We start from the raw sequence: 22,533 nt of genomic DNA, 5'->3' as shown, positions 1-22,533 counted from the left end.
AATGGAACTGTTTAATTTAATTATCGATTCCAAAAAAGAATAACGGCTAGTTTTATAACTGTAAATACTAGGAAATCTAATTCTTTTTTTTTTCTCGAACGTGATTGATAACATCTATTATAATACGAAGCGAAGACTTCCGTTTTGAATGTTATATTTCAAGGCGCCACATAATTATGCCTAAATAATTTTAGATTCTTCGAAACTCTGTGGCAACCATAAACTTGACATATATTAGTTTTTCGAATATAATAACGAAAATCTTACTAATAAATCTTTAAAAACAGCTTGTGTTGGTTGATTCGATACAAATTTTTCCAATCATCTATCTAGCAATTTCCCACGCCTCGAGTTTAACGATTTTGTTTGCTTATGATTTTTTTTTGTGCGTAAACTGATATTGCAAGATAAGCATGTGACATACTGTGAAACTGAGGAATACTTGGGCATTAGTTCCATTCGCATACATTCAATACTGCATGTACATTTGGTTATAACAAAGATTTATTAGCGTTGGAAACCGTATAATTTGAGAATCGCTCAAAACAGCTCGTGTCGATTATTGCAAAGACATGCTGAATAAATTCTATCGCGATGCTTCAAAAGACCAGACAGGCGACGATTCATGGATCTATGCTTATGAACCCAAATTAAACAACAATCGACTGTATGGGTCTTTCAAGAAGAGCCAAATCCAACAAAAGTTATTCGTACACGAAGTTACTGGTCGCCTGTTTTTCGGGAATAACTGGACATTAGAGCTACGTCGAACGATCAATTCTGTATGGTACACCAGCATTTGTTTGCCAGAAATGTTTAAGGAAACTAATCGAAGAAAACTAATCATTTTCCACCACAACAAACCGAGCTCTCACACATAATTCCAAACAAAAACGTTTGAGAGAAGTCAAAACATCGAATTGATGGGTCATCAGCCGTGCAGTCCTTGTTTGGCACCCAAAGATTTCTTCTTATTCCCGCAGAAGATAAAAAATAAAATGCGAGGTTAACTTTTTCTACACCTGGAGAAGCGGTTGATGCGTTCAAATCACATGTTTTTGAGGTACCTCAATCGGAATGGAAAAAATACTTCGACAATTGGTTCAAATGCACGCAACAGTGTATCGATCTTAATGGAGAATATTTTGAAAAACAATAAAGCTATATCCAATTATAAATATTTGTTTTTATTTGTGTCGTAGCTGTCTAATTTCATTTTTAGTTTGTTAGACTCTTGCTAATATCATGTTATATCAATTTAATGAGAAGCTTCATCTCATGTTGAGCATCATATTTTGCTCTACTTGCATATTTTTATAAGCGTATTGTCAATAAAATAAAGCTATGTTTCGAAAAATTATAAAATATTTGTCGGGTATGCTTTACTAAATTTTCTTCCGGTATATCATTACTTCTAATAGTTGAATGCATGACAACACTTACTCTGAACCATAATAAATTTTGTCGTTTGAAACATACCTGAAACAAATATGAGATGTTAGATATAATTTACGACTTACCATAAAAAATTGAGATTTTATTCAGTAGTAATATTAATAAGTTTAAGAATCCAAAAATAATAAGAAAAAGAAGACAAATACTTTTTCTTTATGGTCGACCCTCTCCCATTTTCACCTATTCCAACAATAAAATATATACAAAGGCAGTTTTTTTTTCAACCTCCGATCGCTCCGTGCAAACGCTACACGGGCGGAAGAAATCGGGTATGCGCTGTAGGCGCCTGCAAAGTTCTCTGATACATTCGAGTGAAACACGAAAATTAAAAGTGGAAAACGAAAACTGACTAAATATTAGTACAGAAAAATTGATTTAAAATCTTAGTTAAGCTGTTTGAGGTTTATTAACTGGTTTGGAAAGTCCAATTTGGAAAAGTAGTCGTTTGATAATAACCCATTAGGTGATGAAGGTTTTATAGATGGTAGTTAGCCTTCATTTCTATGAAAGTCTCTGGAATAAAAATATGAATGTTTTTGAAAAGAATATTTCTAAAATTTAATTCCTATCAATTCTATCGAACTGTTTGATAATGAGCTACTATTCAGTGCCAAAATAGTGTATAGAAGCCTAATTAGTAATAGTGATATGTTGACAGAAGTTTTTTTAGTGATGGCTAGGAAATATTTCATCATTTTAAAAATACACTCATCGAAAATGGATTAGATATTATCAATATACCGAGTTTTTGTTAGCTTTATGACGAATCTGTCAACATCGATCTTTTTTTAATAGTTCTACATAATGATGTTCAATGGAAAATCGATAGCACTACAAAGTGATTACATTAAAATATAAATATAATATGATCTCTGTTTTTAATCATCTAGGATCAAAGTGTAATATTCAAAAATCCATATAAGTAATAAAGATATTTTTAGAAACATGTAAATAATTATTTTTCACTTTATTTTTAATAAGACAATTATGGGGACTAAAGTATACTGAATATTGTTTATGTTCCAAATGACATTGAGATCTTTTAATGCAAGTGGTAGTCAAAACAAATATTCCCAAATTGACAGTTAAATTGTGTAAATGTGAAGTTTGGAAAAAAAAATAAAATCTTAATTTTCTACCACAATAAACACATTTTCTTATCCCCATTCAGACAATGACTATATTCCACTTTGAACACTTGAAGAAGATCCTCCCGAAATATATGCCGTTATGGAAATAACGTCATCAACAGTCTTGTCATAATTTCCTAGCATTTTACTTATATAAATATTAACAATCTCACTGCAGTATGATAATACGATGCCGTACTTGCACTACATCTGATCTAACGGCTTCTTCAGCGATGCGGCGTTCGCTCCTCTCATGCGGCTTTTTATTTGGACCAATTACATGTAGCGTCGAGTTTTGCACGGGGTATTCACGTGCTGATCACGCACTAATCATTGTTTTGGTTTACTATTTTTTTTTGATAAATAGACTATGGAACTAGTTTCTACTGGGTAGAATAGAGGTTATGTTTTTTTCAATCGCTAATAAGAGTACGATTTTTGTAGTTTTGATAGGCGATGATCTAAAAATATAAGTGTTTACGGAGAAATATTAACAGGAGTTCAACAAACAAATAACATAACAAATTATGCATTTGAAATAAGTAGACGGGGTCAAATAAAGACACACTCTATATTCCATCATAATTTAGCTGTGGAAGGCAAACTGAGAATCCATCATAAGTTATGGTATGTACAGAAGGCATCACGATAAAAGATGGATTGCCTAAACCGAAAAAATATGTATATGAGACCACGGCGAATAAAAATATTGAAATAGAGATGCACAGAATTTAATTACCAATTGGAAAAGAGCAAAAATAGCCATGATTTTATTTTATATCGGTAACTGGGCCACGTAATTTCTCTTGAAATCGGTGAAGATTGAATTTGTTATAGGTCGTTGAAGATTAGCTTATTAAAAAGTTGATCAAGATAACCAAAAGCACCAATATAAGAGGCAAAAACCTACTTAAGCTTGATGAAAAGTATCCTGATCGTAGCTTAAGGCTTCTACCGATCAATGACCGATGATCCTAGTACCAAAATGCCTCCAACAAACTAACTACTTAGAAATCGTATAGTAGGTTTCTTTTTTTAGCTTAAAAAGTACCAAGACACACAGATATTTAACTATGATCCAAGATGAATTGGATCCAATATGAGGATTTTATCCACCTATAATCTGGTTCCTAATTGACTTGACCAAAAGATATGATTGTAACAAAATAAAAAACCACCATATTTTGCTTAAAATATATGGAATCATCTCAAGAGGTGTTCCCGATTGCTTGGTTGATTTATACTAAACGCTAATAAACGTTGCGACATCATTGAGCTTCAACAAAGGCTTTAGGAATGACATAATAACAAAAAAATATGTTTCTTTTTGTGGGCTGCGTTGAATAAAACAGTTGAAGTATATCTTTTACTTTCATTCGGCCATATTTATTTATTTGGCGGCTTTGGAATGAAAATTTACTCTAAATTTGAACTTTATAATAGTCTTATATAATTTCGGAGCATTATTTGCAGCGTTGAATATCGTAACTAAGTAACTTATTCACGGTTGAAAAATTATCAAAAAAAATTTATATACCTCCATTTCAAGGCTGTGATCCGTTAGCTTAGCTCCGTTTAATTAGTAATTTCTCAGAATTGATAGAATTGTTTGAAGTTAAGATATTTTTACGAATTACTTTAGTCAAGGAGATAGAATGTTATGGGATTACCAATTTTAATCACAAAATCCAGATTAGCTTTTGGAGATATCCACGTCACGTTTTAGTCGAGTAAGTCCTGTGTGCATGAATTTAATTTCAAAAATATTAATATAAATTTGGTTTGATAATATATGCAACCTATTTAAAAATGTTTACCTGAAACACAAGTTGTACCACGTTTAACTTAAACCGTTTTATTTCTTGACTATTATTCAGACACTAACGAATTTCTAAATTTACTCCATATCCATTGTTTAGTTCAAAGCAAGCCTTGTGAATTTCCAATTATGATAGAGATTAGCGTAACCCAAATAAATCACGTACAATTTTAATGATGAATTACACATAAACGCGACAATTATTATTTTTATTTAATATAGAGTGTGTAAATAACATAAAAACTATTAGATTAAGATCTATGAAAGAGGAAATCAGAATTACGATATGTAAAACCTTATAAAATACGGCTGGAGCAAGAATTGAAGTCACACGATCTCCCACAACGTCTAACATTTGGTGAATGGGCTTTGGGTAGGTAGATCCAATTTTTTATCGAAAAATTGGGATACGTCAACAAGCAAAATTGCCGCATCTGGAGTGAAGACCAGCCAGAAGCATTGCAAGAGCTACCAATGCATCCCGAAAAAGTCACTATTTGTTTTGGAATATGGGCCGGTGGTCGGAGCGTTGCTGTGAATGGCGAGCGCTACTATGTGATGATTGACGTTTTTTTTTACCTCAAAATGGAAGCATTGGACATGCCTTACATGTGGTTTCAACAAGACGGTGCCATATGCCATACGGCACGCGAACAATGGCCAAATTATGAGCTGCCTTCGGTGAACAGTTCATCTCACGTTTGAGGCTCGACAATTGGCCGCCTACATCGTGTGATTCAACGCATTTGGACAATTTCCTGTGGGGTCATATTAAGGCTAATGTTTATAGGCAATAACAGCAACGATTGACGCACTGGAAGCCATTATTGAAGCATTTATTCGTGAAATACCGGCCGATATGTTGGAGAGAGTGTGCCAAAATTGGACCTTGAGCATGGGCTATCTAAAGCGGAGCCGCGGCCAACATTGGCATGAAATCATCATCGAACTTTAAATTTAAATTTTTTTTAAAATCAAATCCTATACCTCTTAAAAAATTTTTGATTATTTATAAGGTCCAACGAAAATCGACAACAAACAAATTTTTCCGTATTAATTGGAAGTTTGAAAAAATTTTATGAGCCTTGTTTATCACGTAACGTTTCTAATTTTTTGAAATACGTATTCACTAAAGGATTTGATTCTATTAGCTATTATTTTGTTACATCTACAGGGTACTCTCTGTAACTTCTTTGTTGTTCTTGTCATTGATAGAATAAATTATAAATTTTATCAATAACGTATGTCCAAATAGTTTTTCCACAAAATATTTAACCATATATTTTTGTAACAAGTATATTTTATAAAACTTTTCTTATTTGCCATATTTAACGGCTTAATGCTAGTATCTAACAAAGTTAATAACTTTAACTAATTTTCTGTAAACATCTAGGTCTTGGACGACATTTATTTCGGGTGTTGCCAGTCTTCATCATACACTTTGCGATATAAAACTTCCCAAAAATCTTCAATTGGACGGGCGCGAGGTCAATTAGTTGGGTTATCTTATTTTAGTACAAAAGGTATTTTGATGTAGCCAATTTTGAGCCGTCTTTGCATAATGGCAAAGTGAGACTAAAACATCAAATCGTCTCCAAAGTGATAACGTACAAAATCACCTAATTTAGTGAGGAGTTGTTAATAAACCTTCCAGAATCAACAACTTTCCTCCTTATTCGACCCACATAAAGTTTGAATATACCTCTTGTCGAAGTCATTCGCAAATTGTAGGTATTTATGACCAACGCTAATTCCTGCGCTTTGAAGTATGGTATTCACGCGTTAATTTTCCTACGGAACCCCCGACTCAATCTTTTGCTCTTCTATAAATCTTTCTACTCATACTTGAGTAAAAATTCTTAGTTTCCACTTTTTGGAAGGTTCCTTCTTCACGGCTACGACACGATAAATGTTTCTGCGTGAAATATTTTGGTTTTGAAAAAATTCTTGTGTAACCTATTTCCTGAATTTTGTGCTAAAACTACTGGGCCATACGTTATACTATTTATTATTCCTTTCAGGATTATGAAATGAGAGTACAAGAAATATCAACCGAAGATACTTTATAAATTGAGGACAAGATCTTCTGTCACGGGTGAAGATAAGGAAAAAAATCCCTCACACTCTGGGAAAATTGATAAAAATATAATTTTCCGGACTTTTACTTTGCATAGGTGAAAAGAATTCGCTATTGATAGAATAAAGCAGAATAAAAGGTAGACTAACAATGAAGTTCTTAATGAGTGAAATGCTATTTTGTGATAAATGCATCTTCTCAAATTAGTGAAATTTTCTTACAATGAATTTGACCTACTTTCAAGAGCTCCATTGTTATTAAAACATATAATTGATATACATAACGGGTGATGGATTGCGTGTAATGTAATTCCAAACAAAAGACGCACCCAGTGTTCCATTTGCAAACTCTGCCCACTAGGTATGAGAAAAAATAAATGTTGGTAGAATGACTATCAATGAGCAATTTATAGCTCTGGAATATACTTTCATTGCTTGTCATTCGTTTTTTGTAGTGAATCGTGCATCGTTTAATTTTAATAGATTATTAATTATATGTTGTCAACCATTCTAATGTTATTCCACTGTATTCTATTTTAGAATTGCCACCGTTAAGTTTTTACATAATCATGAATATTGCAATAGGTTGTTATTTATACTTTTTGGATTCGTAAAGCTAATGTAGCCACGCGATGAATTGTGACGTATATACCTACAAGTTTGACATTACAGTTACGTTTTGAAATGTCTGTATAAGAGTATCTGGAACTTTTCTAGTGTAAGTTTTATAGAAAATGTGTTCTTAATCTGGCGACATTGGTGCTGAGAATCTAACACCTAACGGTTTTTGAGAACTCTAAAAACTTCAAAATGAAATACGTAGGTACACTATCTACTTCTTAAAGTAGCTATGGAAGATGATCTTACGCGAATTGCATACTTGTAAAGAGCGCACAAGTAAATCATCTTCTGCTAAAATTAAAATAAATATATATCCATATTTTTTGGAGATAATTTCTAACCTTTTTCGAAAAACATGGTATCAGTTACAACGAGCAGTTTAGACGAGAAAGACGCAGTGTTGCCAGAGCTAGTACAATTGTACAATGTTAGTACATTTTAGTGTATTTTATACGCTAGTACATTTTTCCTTTTTTCTAATACATTTTCCCTGCGTTCGCAAATATAAAGTTATTTTATATTTTCGTTTAATAAAATAAACTAGAAATTGTACTAGATTGTAACAATAATTAGAAAACAGAGCCAAGTTGATTTATATTTAGATCGTGAGATTTTTGTACTGCATTGCTAATTTTATCGGTAAACTTTATATAAATTTTTCATCCTTAAAATAATAATTGACACAGTCTCTAACATATTTGGAAAAAAATATTTAATTTAAAGTTATGTTTATACATCTTTCTATAATTTTATTAAATTTGTTTGAAGTTGGTACAATCTAGTACATTTTCTAGTTCAATTTTTATATTCAGCTTTTAAATTGTGGCAACACTGGGAAGACGAGGCTTAGTATACATTAGAGCGAATTCAAGCTAGCGAAACGTACGCAACCATTTCATGGTACGGTTCGTGCAAGCAAAAACCTGGGGTGAAGATAATTCTAAAATTATACGCGGAAAATACTTTTTTCACTTCCATTTATATTTTTTATCTGTTTATGATTGTTTGATTTGTTGCAGTTACTGAAAATATTGTTTTAATTTATAAATAAATCTGAGCTTTTAATTTTGCGTAAATATTTTGCTATGGATGGGTTTAAATTTATCTTATTAAGTCCGATATTCTTTGAAGAGCAGTTAGATACTGTCTACAATATAGTTGAATTAAAAAAATATCATGCTTTGGTTCACTTTGATGTATCCCTTCCGTATACATGGTCCGATAAATACCTTGCCTGACCTAGAGGTGGCAGTAGTTGTTTGAAAAATACCATTATATTAGAAAGTACACAATCTATACAGTAGATGTTTCAAATTTTGTTTAGCAGTCATCAATGGTGAACGTTTTGAGAGAATCGTTATATATACAATATTTTCTTTTGAAAGGCGTTAGCCCAAACAATATAAAAGCTGGGTTAGATTTTACTCTTGGTTATCAACAGTAAAATATTGGATAGGAGGGTTTAAACGAGGACGTACGACTTGCGAAGACCAGTATGGCAGATCAAATGAAGTGTTGACTCCAGAAATGTTGAAGAAAATCCACAACGCGGTACTCGATTATCTTCAACTGAAAGTGCGCGAGTTAAGACATAGCAGGCATTTCAAAAAGTGCTGTACATCACAAATTAACTGAAAATTTGGATATGAGAAAGCTGTTTGCCGCGTTTGCTCACAATGGAATGAAAATAGCACTTTGAGAATGTTTCTGTCGAGTATTTGGCATTGGTTCATAGTAATAAACCCGCATTTTTGCGCCGTTTCATAACCATGGATAAAACGTGGGTCCAACTCTTCATACCCGAGACAAAACCACAATGAAAACAATGGACTGAAATGGGAGAACCGGCTTCAAAGAAGGCAAAGACCATTCCATCTGCGGGCATGGTCATGGCGTCGGTTTTTTGGGATGCTCGTGGGATAATTTTCATTGATTATCTTGAAAAAGTAAAACCTATCAATGGCAAGTATTATGCGACTTAATGCAACGTTTAATTGAAGAAACCAAGCAAAAACGGCCGCATTTTGTTAGAAGAAAGTGAATGAATTAAAGTTGAATTGCTACCTCTACACCCCATTCGCCAGATTTAACCTCCTCGGATTATTTTCTGTTCACAGACTTGACACAATGGCTCGACGGTCAAAGAGGGGAGGAGGGAATAATCGACTCGCGAATAAAAATGTTGAAAGTGCGCATGCAATCGTTCCTAAATCGTTCCTTTGAATTCTAAAATACAAAAGTAAACATCGAATTTCAGTTGAACAAATATAAAATATTCAAATATCAAGACAATATTCACTGCGCTACTAAAATTCTTTTCAAAGAATTTGACTACATTCCATGACTATTTTTTATATTCTAATCAAGGAAACAAGGTCTCGAATTAAAATTAGCTCTAACAGATCCTGAGATAACCTTCAGAATTCATTTTAAAGAATTGGTTGAACTTTGCTAACACGTTCAGAATGATTACCGGACCTTTATAATGGCGCCTTCAAAAATTATAAATTAATATTAATGGTGTATAAAATATAGTATATTGAATTTTTCAGGTTAAAATTTTATTAAAAAATAGATAAAAGATGTTAAAAGTGGTGCATCCTACTAACTCCTTTGTGCACTCGGCTGTTGGTTATCATAACAGCTTTATAACAAACGAAAGTCAATTTACACATAGATTTACAAGTTATGTACATTCTCGTGATAAATTGGGAACATTTCTGCACTCATAGAAGCGGTAGATGTCGATTATCCATAGTCGATTTTGGGAAGTCAAATATGTATCATTACAAAGACAAATACCTGAGACGATTTCGAGATAATAGTAAATGATTTTGCAACTATATGAGTATCAAATATAGAAAATAGAGAAAAATAATAATCAAAATATGTATTGATATTGCAACTTCAACCTTGAAGGATTAACAGAGCAGAAAAAACAATACAGATGAATGGATAACGAACACATTAAGAGTGTATATCATCTGCTTGTAACAATTTCTAATAAATAAATTTGGGACGCCTCTAACGCCTAACTGACAGACTCCCAAGTCTGTTGATTTTTAGCTATGGTTTATTAACGTCCCTAAATTGTTTCACGGGAAAAAACCTTCCTACAAATGGATTCTACCATTTGAAATTACTGTATAAATATTTTATTTCCCTACAACAGAAAATTATTAGATAATTTCAATGTACAGAACTAGATTTCGGATTCTTTTTTATGAATTTGGTTGATAAGACAACACGTTCAAGAGAAATTTTGCTACGTCTTTGGCATAAGTTTATGATGTAATCGAAATTTTCTATATAACAAGCGAGCGGAATCCCGGAAACAAAAGTTTGAATGAAATAAATTGGTGATGGACAAAATAGAAAGGAAGGAATTAAAAAGTTTATGAGTGAGAAAAAAAATAACATTTTTCCAGTCGATATATTTGTTTCTCGATTTTTTCTCCTCCCTCCCAATAACTCCAAATTCAAAAAGTAATAATCGCTTTATTAAGTATGAATAAAATTATACCGAAATAATGAGATGGTATATTAAAAGAAATATTATTAATGACTGAAAATAAACTATTTGGAGGAGGGGATTATAAGAATCTAAATAGTGGGAAGCTATCAGAAAATTTTTTAAAAGCATATGAAAAGAATAAAATATTTGAGGACAAGAGCCTGTTAATAGATCATATTTTGAAATTATGAATATTTTCAATCTTACTAATAAAAAAATGTAACATCTAGCGGATGCAATATTGATTGAAAAACCATTTTTAGTTCCAATAAAATTATCATATAAATGACTAAATGATTGAGGATATAAAAACGAGCCCCAATTAATATTATTAATATCCTTTCAGAAACCATTCAACTGTACAAATAGCAAAAACCATTAATGCTGGCAAAAATTAATTTTCCTTAATGTGTCGTGCTAAAAATCGTAATCATTTTAGATATTCCCACACGAAAATCATTAACAATAAAGCTATACCAATAAAAAAAAGGCCTTCAGTTATTCTAATACGGCAAATATAACCATGTGTTCGTTATTAACTTTAGAAGCCAGTACTTTTCCATTGCTACGTCACTTATCGAGTTTTAGTAACCACCGAGTTGAAGAATATTAGTACGAGCAAATTAGACACGAACTTCTGATTAAAATCATTTATTCACAATATGCCCTTTTTATATAATGAAATATTTATAAACTGCCTAAAATATTATGATTCTAGTAGATATCGACTATAATCTTTACTATATTTAAAAACAAAGTTTTATAAAACTCTAGTCGTCATTGTCGGAAAACATATTATTTCAATTTACTTCATAAAATAGAAAAATAACTACAAGAGTGGCAACAATATATTTTTTTATTACTAAATATTTTTATCTAAACGTGTATGAACTTAATTCTTGATATAGATTACCATATTTCATCATCTAAATCCTTAATAATTTATGGGTATTTATGAAAATATTATCTCACGAGTTGGAACAGGTAGAATCGAATAAATGAGACCCAAGCTAATATTCTAATAATATTAGGATTGTTGCTTTAATAATTTGATTTTCAACTGTGCAATTAAGTTAGAAAAATTCATTTTATTTTTAAGTTTAAGTTGATTTAACTTATTTAGAATTGGAAATAGAAGATTGTGTATAGATATAAGAAATTTATTCGATAGTTGATGTAGTACCAGCCTTAAAAAATTCCCCAAAAATTTAAGTTGGAAAATTTTTGAAAATATCTATTTTAAGATGTCGCTGTAGTAAACCTAGTTGTAAAATAGAAAGTAATACAACAAATGCTGATAATAGTATAATTTATACTGTTACTGTTGTAACTACTCGTTCTATTCAACGAATATTCAAAGATCAAGGTAATTTTTGCCAAATAAAAAAATTTTAATTTAGCATAAATTTACATTTTCGAATAATTCTTTCCGAAGCGTTCATGTTATTTATCGGTATTTTCCATAGAATAAGTAGTGGAAAATCGCCGGTTAATAGTTTATACATGTCACTAAATATTATTTGGAAAAAATATTCATTTACCTTGTCGCCTCCCCGTAGGAGCGCTGCACTTCCGTTTTTCTTAGACATTTTTGGTAATAAAATCACAAACACTGAAAACACAGTCTTGTACCTCCAAAAGCTAGATTCAAAATGCTTTGCGACTGCCGCTCACTAGGAGAAGTCGATGTACGTCGCAATAGTGGGGGATCGACTATAGTCACTAACTCCGTCTTGGATTTGAAAAGGAATCGTTATAATGTACTAACCCAACGATATAATGGAAACAAGTTTGTGGTTTCAGTATGGTCGACTTAAATTGGATTCATACGCAAACGCAACGAAGTTTTGGTAGAACTTATTTATATCTACAGGTGAGGAACTGAAACTGAAGGAATAATTTCTCAAAAAAATTTTTTTTAAACGTGCGCCGATGTAAATATTTACTATTTTACCAATTAATTTTATCAGTAGATTTCTATTCATCTCAAAACAGTATCTTCGAGTTCTTTTATGGATATATAAACTGCTTCGCTGATACCTCGAGTACCATGGAGATTTCGCTTTGAATAAGAAGAAAATTAGTTTAGCTAGTACCATAATGCTGTGGGAGATACAAATGAGTGGACAAGATAGAGAATAGATCGAACTCTAAACGTGTAATTGAATTCATTACTCAATTAATTTATTTAAAATATATACAATAATATACATGTAGTATACATGAGAACTGGAATTGCCAAAGATGTAGATCAGAATTTTGTCATTGCATTATACTTATTTATTGGCCCTTTGACATTGACACCAATCAAAACATGATTTCGTAAATATTCAGGTAACAGCTTATCCTTTGATCGTTAACAGGGCCTTATCCTTTTATTGCGCCAGCATCCCTTAGGGAAAAAACATCAAAAGGTCCAAACGACGACGAGTCTAAAAGATATTGCTACGAACTCGTCTCCGCCCTGGAGCCGGTCCTGCTTTGATATAGTAGAATTCTAGAATTAGGCGACGGCGTCGCCTTAAATGAAATACCCGGAATTCGTTTGATCTTTGCTTTTATATCAAGTGGTTTATTTACATTGTGTCTTTTGAATAACTTCTAGGAACGTCTATTTATTTATTTGGTTTGCTTCTTTATTTTTCTAGAACTATTATATATACATATATATGTATATATAAATATATATATATATATATATATATATATATATATATATATATATATATATATATAGGAAGGAGTTTATATAATCGAAAGTAATCGAAGAATTCAAATAAATTATTAAGTTAGTTAAGTGATAGTGCTAAGTGAATTATTATAAGTTATTAGTGTATAGTGTTTAAATAAATCAGAACGTAAGAGACAGTGTCTGTTAATTCACCCCACGAATAAAAAACTAGATTAGTACTTCAGTATGATAATACTGAAACTCAATCAAATAAGAACGTAATTTGTTTGAGCATCATGTACAATATTGCGGATGCGAATCATCCGATGATGAAGAAAAGCTTAAGAAAATCTAGACCATATAAATATTATTTCAAATGGCTGATTTTTCAACGAGGAATCTACAATGAATGATAAAATTCATGGAAGAGAAACCTTCTCTTGAAAAATATTGATATAAATTTTGTGACCAAAAAAGTATAAGATGACCAGTGCTTGTTCAAGTGCAAAGAGGTTATTGTAGAAGGCACGAATAAGTTTCCAAGCTTCGCTACAATTGTCTATGAGTAAGATTCATTGTTTCCTTTTTCGCAATTGGAATTTTATGATCTTTTTATATTCATTCCAAGATGTTTCATGTAATTTTTAACGCAGTTTCAAAGCAAATTTATTGGTTGGTATGTCATTCTGGAATATTTGAATCCTTCATAAAACGGTGAGCTACTCCAAAAAACTGAAAAATTCACGGTCAATTATTAGAAGATCGAGAGATTGTGTAATTTTAATTACGAGCTAGACTTCTTATGATGAATTCGCAGGAGTGTTCGGTATTATTCAATGGTAATATGGAGGTTTTGCTCCATTTCATAATCTTGGCGAAAATGTGGATCCACCACAACAATCTATGGATCAAACAACAGTTAAAACATTGGGTTTCTCGGGTTGAATTTGCACCAAAGAAAGACTAGGAGGGTATTAAGCCAATAATTTACGGGCGACAGTTTTTTGATAAACGTGCAGTTTAATCCACATTAAAATCCACAGTAAAAAAATCAATGGCCAATGTGCTGCAAACTTATTGGCTTGATTTGGGATCTGTAAAATAATATTTGGCTAGGAGTTAAGTTCTTTACGACCTGGACAATGTAACAACGCACACATATGCAAAAAAATCCATAAACTAGCCTAATCGTCACTTTCTCTCACTCATAACGATGAAATCATTATCCAAAGGGATAAACATTTCTTAGAGATGTTGTTAGAGATGTTGGGTATAGAGAGTCAAAGGAAGCAATGTTGGAAAATAAAACGATTTTTACTCCAAAAATTTGTGTATCAATCAAAAGGTGACGGACTTATGGATTCGCCCTCGTATTTTATGTCTTCTTTGGTTATTTACGTTCATTTCTATTACATCTTCTAGTAATTTATTTAAAATTCACTTCTTTTCTCGTTTTTTCAAAACGAATTTAGTTATTTGAAACGTATGTACACACAGATATTCAATAAGACAATTTTTTCCACTTCGTATTCTACTACATCGGTTCTCCATAATAATTTCACTTCAGCCGACATTTTTCATTTTAATTTCGTAAATACTATTTATTTTCTTTTATTTAAATGGAAGATTTGAAACTAGGAAAACTACCACGAAATTATCTAAATCTGACAAAAAAGAATGTTAAAAATAAGACTGAAGAAACCAGAGATTTCTGATCCATCAATTGAAGACTGGTTTGAACGTATCCTTAATGGAGTCTGGTGGCACCAGCTTTGTATATGGCACTTTTATTTAAGATACATGGGGTAAGAAAACTTAAGCTTTTGACTATACTGTTATTGAGTTTGGCTTGATAACAAACATTCTTATTAATTAGAACAGTTGTGTTTCATGCTACCAAATAATTTTTGGGTTTTTGAAGCGTGAAATTTTAAATGTTCATTCTTGACTTTAAATTCTTGATAGCGTCTTCAATTAATATTCAACATTACTCAGGAATAGTCAAAAATTAGAAATTTAAAATTTTTTAAATGAGTAAATTGATATTTATTTAATTGACTCCTAAATTTTTGCACAAATATTTCTTATTGTTGTCTATCCTACAATTTTGTGGTTTTGAATATTCGTATCGGAACTTTTTACTGACTCATTCATTATATCTACGTATAACTTTATTAGATTGTCGTGACACATATCTTTTATTATGCTAATCCTAGCACTCTCTTATCACTTATCACATTAAAAAAGGCGACAAACTTCTCAAGAATCTTAATGAGTATAGGCATAAAGATAAATCTTATATACCATGTCGAATAAAAAGTAAATTATTGAATTTCGAAAATATATTTAATCCTAAAAGTGGTTTGCTTTAATAAGTCGTTACAAAAACATGAATTGGATTTTTGTTTGGAAATGCTTTAGCTTCAAATTAGTTGTGGTTAAAATTGCTCTAGTATACTACAACTATAAAGTTTATTGTGCACCATATCACAGTTGTTTTCGAGATTTACAGCTCAAAGTTTGCTGACGGTTTTCTTCGTGCTGTTCCGCACTCAGGTGTACAGCTAGACTCTGCAATCCATCGGCTTCGTGCTTTACTAACAGTTACTTCGACACGCTTTTTCAACAGAAACTCACTACCCAGGTTTTTAATTTTACATTCCCAGTATATAATAACTTCATTACTGAGCTCCATGAGAGAGAAATCAAGTCTTCCTTAGATTATCTCAAAATTGCCTTTAACAGAAGTGATTTGATTCCCCACCTCTGTCTCAGCTGTCCTCCTAACAGTTTATTCATCCATTTTACTTGATCCGCAACTTTCGAAGTACGTCTCAGGATGACTTCGGTCAGTTATGGTCGATAGGGTTGTCTTGTGAACAAGTTGACATTTATAGCATATGATATTCAAATAAATATTATTGTAAGTCATTTGTAATTGAGAAAATGAGATAAGTCTCCAAAGACAATTTCGTAATTAATTTGGGCGACAATTCTGAGTCAAAAAGTGAAGAAGAAATTGAAGATAACGACATTGAAAGGCTACTTTTTTGAAATACATCATTGTCGTAAAAATGGCAAATGTTTAAATTAGATTCTTCATAAATATAACGGGTCATATCTATTACTTTTGTAAACCAAGTTTATTTAGACTTAATCAAGGTACAATTATACCACGAGATCGATCATAACGCAGCTAGCAGTCAACCACCGATCATGAACCATTCTATTAGCTGTAGTCAAGGTGAAGTATTCGCTTTGTATAACAAATTTGGAATTAGTTTACAGGTAGGTTATTGAGAGGTTCTTCTCGTTTTTGGAAGGAGTTTTCTTGATAACTATTGGCGGTTTACATGAGAGAAATGAAGTTTAAAAATAATTTCATGGGTGTGACAAAACGTCGTCAGAATTACTGTTAATATGTAAATATTTTTGAGAAAGTTTGCCAAATAATATTTTTAAATATATTACGCAAACACAAAATCGTTCATTTCACACAGTTTGTTCTTATTTGCTTGTTTTATTATGTGTAAGTTGCTTAAAATTATATGAATAGATCGTTCCTTAAAAACACTCAATAAAAAAAGATTTTATTCATTTATGATCTGGCCTATATTGTTCACTGTGTCAATAAATTTTTAATACATTCATGTCAGCTACAATTCAATTCAAATCTCAATTTTAGTTTTGGGATTGTGGCAAATCAAAATTCATTGCGACATTTCGAATAGATATTAGCAAATGCTAACAACAACTATTCAACCCAGCAGATTTGTTGCAGGTTTAGCGAGATTTAAGTTTATGGCAAGTATACTGAGCTTCTCTAGACACTCATTTACTTTACTTAACATGCAGAAATATCATGAAGTAGGAACCGTTTCAGAATTTGTTCATATATTGCAGGTAACATCACAACAAAGACAACTTGAAGGTGTAGTTCTAGTTCAAAACACATTTTTGTTGAAAATAACTTATTTCAAGTATTGTTTATTGCAAATGATGAAATTATTCGAAGGAATGAATCAATGAACATTGATCAATACCTGAATACGCACGAGCCAGTAAAAATAAAAATGTTTACTTTAGCTAACAATGAAAAATGCATGTCTGAAAAAATACGAATTTATTCCGAAAAAAAAAACATTGCATTGGTGTTGCGTGATACAATATCAACAAAAATGGGTTTTTACAATCTTATATATTGAAAAAATTGATGATTTCCATTCCGAGTCCGTTCAGGCGTTCTACCCAACCAATTTGCTTAATTTTCTTTTTCAATGAAAGGTATTGATGCACAAATCAGCCATCAACCATCGGATTCCATCTAATTTTCACCATTCTCAAGTTATACTCAAATGCGATTTCCCCCTGTACATTACTTATGGGAGTTTTTCACATACACACGTTCTATCCTCAATATCTCAGGTTCTATTCAAGATGGAGACTTCGTTTTGGTTTAAGAACACTCGCTGAAACACCTTCTTTCTTTTGAGTTTTTGAACACTTAAATCGGTTGAGTTGGAGAGGAGCTAGGCGCGGACATTCAATGTGGAGTTTTGGATTTTTGTAGGTTTTCGGCAATTTTTCTACATTCAAAGATCTATATCTCAGGTTTTAAAATAGCTACAGAGTTCGTTCTTTTCTATTATAATGATTTCTGATACTTATTTAATGGATTCGATGCGAGCGAAGCCGCGGGTAAAAGCTAGTCAATAGTGAATAGGAATACTGGACGGGGGCGATGTTTACTACTACTTTCTTTATTCAGAAACCTGTTATTTATTTAGAAAAATTGGTATTAACTTGCAATACAGTACAATACAGCATTTGAAGTTGGGCAATTTTGAGTTGTACTGTGCTGTATCAAAAGCATAGAGTTAATAATAAAGATAGAGAGAACGGATAGTGGAATTGTACTGTTGGATGAAGGAAAAAGAGAATCGGTTTACCACTCTTGATCTCTCTATATTCGCGAAACTTCAACGTCATAAGAATAGATACAGATGTTCCCCCATACCCCCCTTCAATATTAACTCCATATTGAACAAACATGTTTATTACTACACCTTCATTCTTAAATTTCTATTAGATTTTATAGGTTATTGAACTGTTACGATTTTTATGAAAAATTGGTTATAATTTTTTTAATACCCCATAAAACACATCAACCCTATATTATTTTGATGGGTAAGTCTAGCTGATTCCAAATATACAATCAAATATAGGATGTTTAATTAAAAAAAAATGTAAGTTGGATATGGCATTTTGAAACAACCCTTAAGATTGTAAATGATTTTAAATTGTGAAGACTAATAATGATTCAATTTCAAATTGATATCTTAAAACAAGTAGGCTTAATCAGCCACCCTGTATAAGTGTAAAAGGGACTTTTGAGTAAAGTTAAAATTCATTGTCAACGTACAATTTCTGAAACTTTCCTAAAAATTTCTTATTTTACATTTTTTATTGCATTTTGATGGTTTTCAAAAATTTTTGTATCCAATGTTTTTATTTCTTATTTTCTTTTAGTTTATGAAAAGCACGTCATATCGTATATATACAGATATATACAGTCAGTTTTATCTCATTTTAATCTGAATCCGACAGCCATTTGCCTTACAAATACCAACTTAATGTTTAAGCTCATGAATTTGCAACAAATTTGCTGACAACAGTTTTCACAGCTGAAGCGTTCTGATTTGTCAACACCAAAAAATAACGTGGACGAAGAAAGTAAAAACAATTTTGATGAATTCTTCTGATTGCTACTTTGACGTGACGTGATGTGACACAGCTTTAGACAATATATGTTTAAATTCTTCAGCACGTCATTGAACCAACACATCCATCGATTCTTTTGAAGCAATATATAACACAGTACCAAGTCATACAGATTTGGTAGACTCCATACAGTCCCGACGTCTCTATCTGCGATTTTCAGACCTTTTCCGATTAAAAATGCCTCTTAAAGAATACCAGATACGAACGAATGATGAAGCTTAGACATAGCGGTAGGCTCAATACTTTTTGAAAGAACCTCGTACATTAACTTTATGAAGTTTTTGTACCCCGCATACATTTCAACGCGTTTATGAAATTTTAATTATTTTGCATTTTTTGTAAAATAGAAAGTTGTTATTTCCAGAATAAAATTATAATATTATATATAGTGAGTACGTTTTGTCAATCTGTGCGTTTTTATGATAGATAGTGATTTTGTGAAAATTTAATTATGTCAAAACTCTTCAGATTGTTAAATAATAACTATTTTCTACGTCCGTTATAATATTCACGTTATTTTTTCATTATCAATTTTGATTGAACGAATCTGGCATGATGACAAACTATGTACAGGCCACTGGAATATTTTTGGAGCCAAAAAAATAAAAATGTCCACGTAAGTATAGAAAAAGTGCCAATTAATTCATTAAATTGACTCGTGTATATATATTTTTGTAAGCTTCATAAGTTAAAAGGTTTACAAAGATTGTATTCGTGCCAAAAGATGAAAGTCCAAAATTATGAGAAGTAATGAATAATTATACAAAAAAATGTCGCTTAGTTGCAATCATTCAAATATTTCATTTATATCTGTATTAAGTAGGCCCTAGACTATCAAGTGGCTTGAGCAAGTTGATTGTATCAAGCGTGACTGATAGTTTAGAAACCCGTTTGAAGCTTGAAGCAAGAAGCATTGACGGTGATTAAGAAAACCACCGTCTTTTTTTCTTTTTGTGGTTTCTTCGCTTCACAGCAACCAATGTTAAGGCCAGGAAGCCCAAATCTACATTTGACACCATTATACGCTCCACACTCCTCCACTTCTCAGCTTCGACTGAGAGTTTTGATCAAAAGATTGAAGAACGCTTGTAGCGCCCATCAATCGGGGCCTCAAGCATTTGAGCCTCCTTTAGTACTAGTACTATAATCAAACAATAATTTCGGTAACCAGAATTCCTATAATTTTTCATCAATCAGCATCTATATAGTAATGTAAGCAATAATATAAATTTACAGAACACATGTTTTGCTGCCCAAACATTAACTTTGATACCCTTTTGAAATTTGGATTGAGGGCTGTCCTTTCTTGTAATATTTAACAAAAATCCACTCTAACCGGTAGATCGTCTGGCAAGAACTCTTGGACTTGTCTATAACGGTAAGAATATAGTTGTTGCTCTTCAAGTATCCTCCAAGTACTTGCGTATTTGTTTGTCTTATCACATTCCCTAAGTGTTTTGATCAACTAAATTTAAAATCCTGGCACTACCAGAATTTATTTTTTTAGATCTTACATTACCAGTTTCTCGACAACATCGTTCATTGGTTCTCAATGTTTTTTTACTTTTCTTCGGGGAAACTCTTCTGCATAACTCTGCGTAACTGTTGTACCAGAGTTTCCTAAACATTCACCTAATGTTAATAACATATCAGTGTATTCAAAATTTGGATTTTGATTAATAATATCTAATTCAACGAATAACAAAGTTTCAGAAATTATGTAATTATTATTGCCTCAACGTCATAACTATCAGCGAATGACATTTTATTTAATTTTAAAAAACCAGATCATATACTGATTATACTGGATTTTTTTGAAACGTTTCTAGAAATGAAAACCCTCAGTCCCAATTTTTTACATGTATCAGTTTTATCGATTTTCAATTCACATAATGCTTACTAATTAATAATAATTAATAACTTTATCAATACTTCATACCAGCATCGGTTATTACTTCATAATTTTCTAATCAAAATATTCCTAAAACGGTACACATTATCCGGTTTTATCAAGAGTACCTTTTTCAATTAAATGATGTTTAAGTTCACTTGAAATTTTGCTCAATAAATCTAATATTGAAAAAGTTATGTCCAATAGTACTTGGTACGAACCGTGTAACTAGCACCCTCTATGAGATTCAGTTATAACAACAAATTCATTGGATGTATCAGCTTCCAAAACATAAAAAATTTCAATACAATGTTGCCAGTAGTTGCGGAAAAATCGTAAAAAATGTGAATCAGCTTTTTTTGAAACAACCTATATTTGTAATTTAATAAATTATGAAAACGTGGAAGATTAAACACGAAGCTCTATTTGAAAAAAGTGTTAATAGGTTATTTTGGACTAACGGTGCACTCTGTCTACTTCTAATCCATGTATGCAGACGGCCTAAATTATTTGAAAAAACTTTTATTCAACACTTTGTGGTACACCGATCAGAACTCGAATAAGCAAATATAGTCACTTCCAGAATACATTTCAGTGAAATTATTTGTGTATTTGATAATTCGCAGTGTCAAATAAATATAGGTATTATCAATTTTTTCATTACAACAAAGTGGTTTTGACTTACCTGTTAAAGTTAAGTAGATAATATTTAACTGATAAACTTTCTTATTAAAAACTAACAATGAAAGAAATAAATATCACGTGTTCAATTCAATAATTTCGCCTTAAATTTACAACAATCACAAATAATTTTTTGGTAGTTTGTAAAAAATAATTCATTCATTACAGGTTTGGACTTTGAAATTCGAATTGAGGAGAATATTTATTCAGATAATTTATTGGAAATAAATAATAATATGCCACTTTGATTGCATGTACTATTTAGTTTATGATGGTTTAAGTGGATAATCTTTGTTATTGCATGTGTTAAAGTTTGTAGTAGTACAGACAAGGTTGTACCTGCCAATTGAATGAGGATGAAAATAAAATGATGATATAATAGTGGCAGGAGCAATAACATGAAATAATAAATATATAAGAACTACAAAAGAGAATTAGGTAATTTGTATTATACAGTAAAAAGTTAATGTATGTAATCGTCTATTCTAGCAAAAATAATATAGATGTACTCGCGGAAAATACACGCCATATGTACATTAAAAAAAATGTAGTGATTTTAAATTGAAATATTAAAATATATTAAATATTCGTACGATAAAAACGTAGATATTAAATCGATGAACCGATGATTTCCATTTCATGAAGTGTTGATTCATTACTGTATGTATGTATTATAAATAAATGGTAGCTAGATGGTAAGGGATCTTTTTTTCCTACTATATTTTTTACAATTCTCACACGCCTAATCGATATTTTTTATTATCAAATGTTTCAATTTCATATTCTATTTTTTATATTTCTAAGAAAACTTTATTAAGAAGATCGTAGTTCTTTTACAATTTTTTTCAACTATTTCTTTTTATGAATCTTATAATTTATTTATCTTTACCGGAT

At 31.4% G+C, this 22,533-nt stretch overlaps 1 protein-coding gene across 4 annotated transcripts in view; it reads right to left on the bottom strand.

Moving 5' to 3' along the window:
• LOC130897347 (proton-coupled amino acid transporter-like protein pathetic) overlaps positions 1 to 22,533 on the bottom strand; it is a 120,989-nt gene that overhangs the window by 39,250 nt on the left and 59,206 nt on the right. The window contains exons 1-2 of one of the 4 annotated variants that reach the window (XM_057806156.1): positions 21,644 to 21,740; positions 12,157 to 12,502 (exon numbers count right to left, since the gene is read on the bottom strand). The exons of 2 other annotated variants lie outside the window; for them this stretch is intronic. In XM_057806156.1, the coding sequence (XP_057662139.1) occupies positions 12,157 to 12,204 (48 nt within the window). In that variant the 5' untranslated portion in view covers positions 12,205 to 12,502; positions 21,644 to 21,740. Of the gene's footprint in view, positions 1 to 12,156; positions 12,503 to 21,643; positions 21,741 to 22,533 lie in introns of those variants that run through there. One more of the 4 variants, XM_057806159.1, reaches the window with a different exon arrangement.

Source organism: Diorhabda carinulata, chromosome 8 (genome assembly GCF_026250575.1).
Source record: "Diorhabda carinulata isolate Delta chromosome 8, icDioCari1.1, whole genome shotgun sequence".
NCBI lineage: Eukaryota > Metazoa > Arthropoda > Insecta > Coleoptera > Chrysomelidae > Diorhabda > Diorhabda carinulata.
The sequence above is the reverse complement of the archived record's forward strand: the minus strand, read 5'-3'. Positions and strand labels throughout refer to the sequence as shown.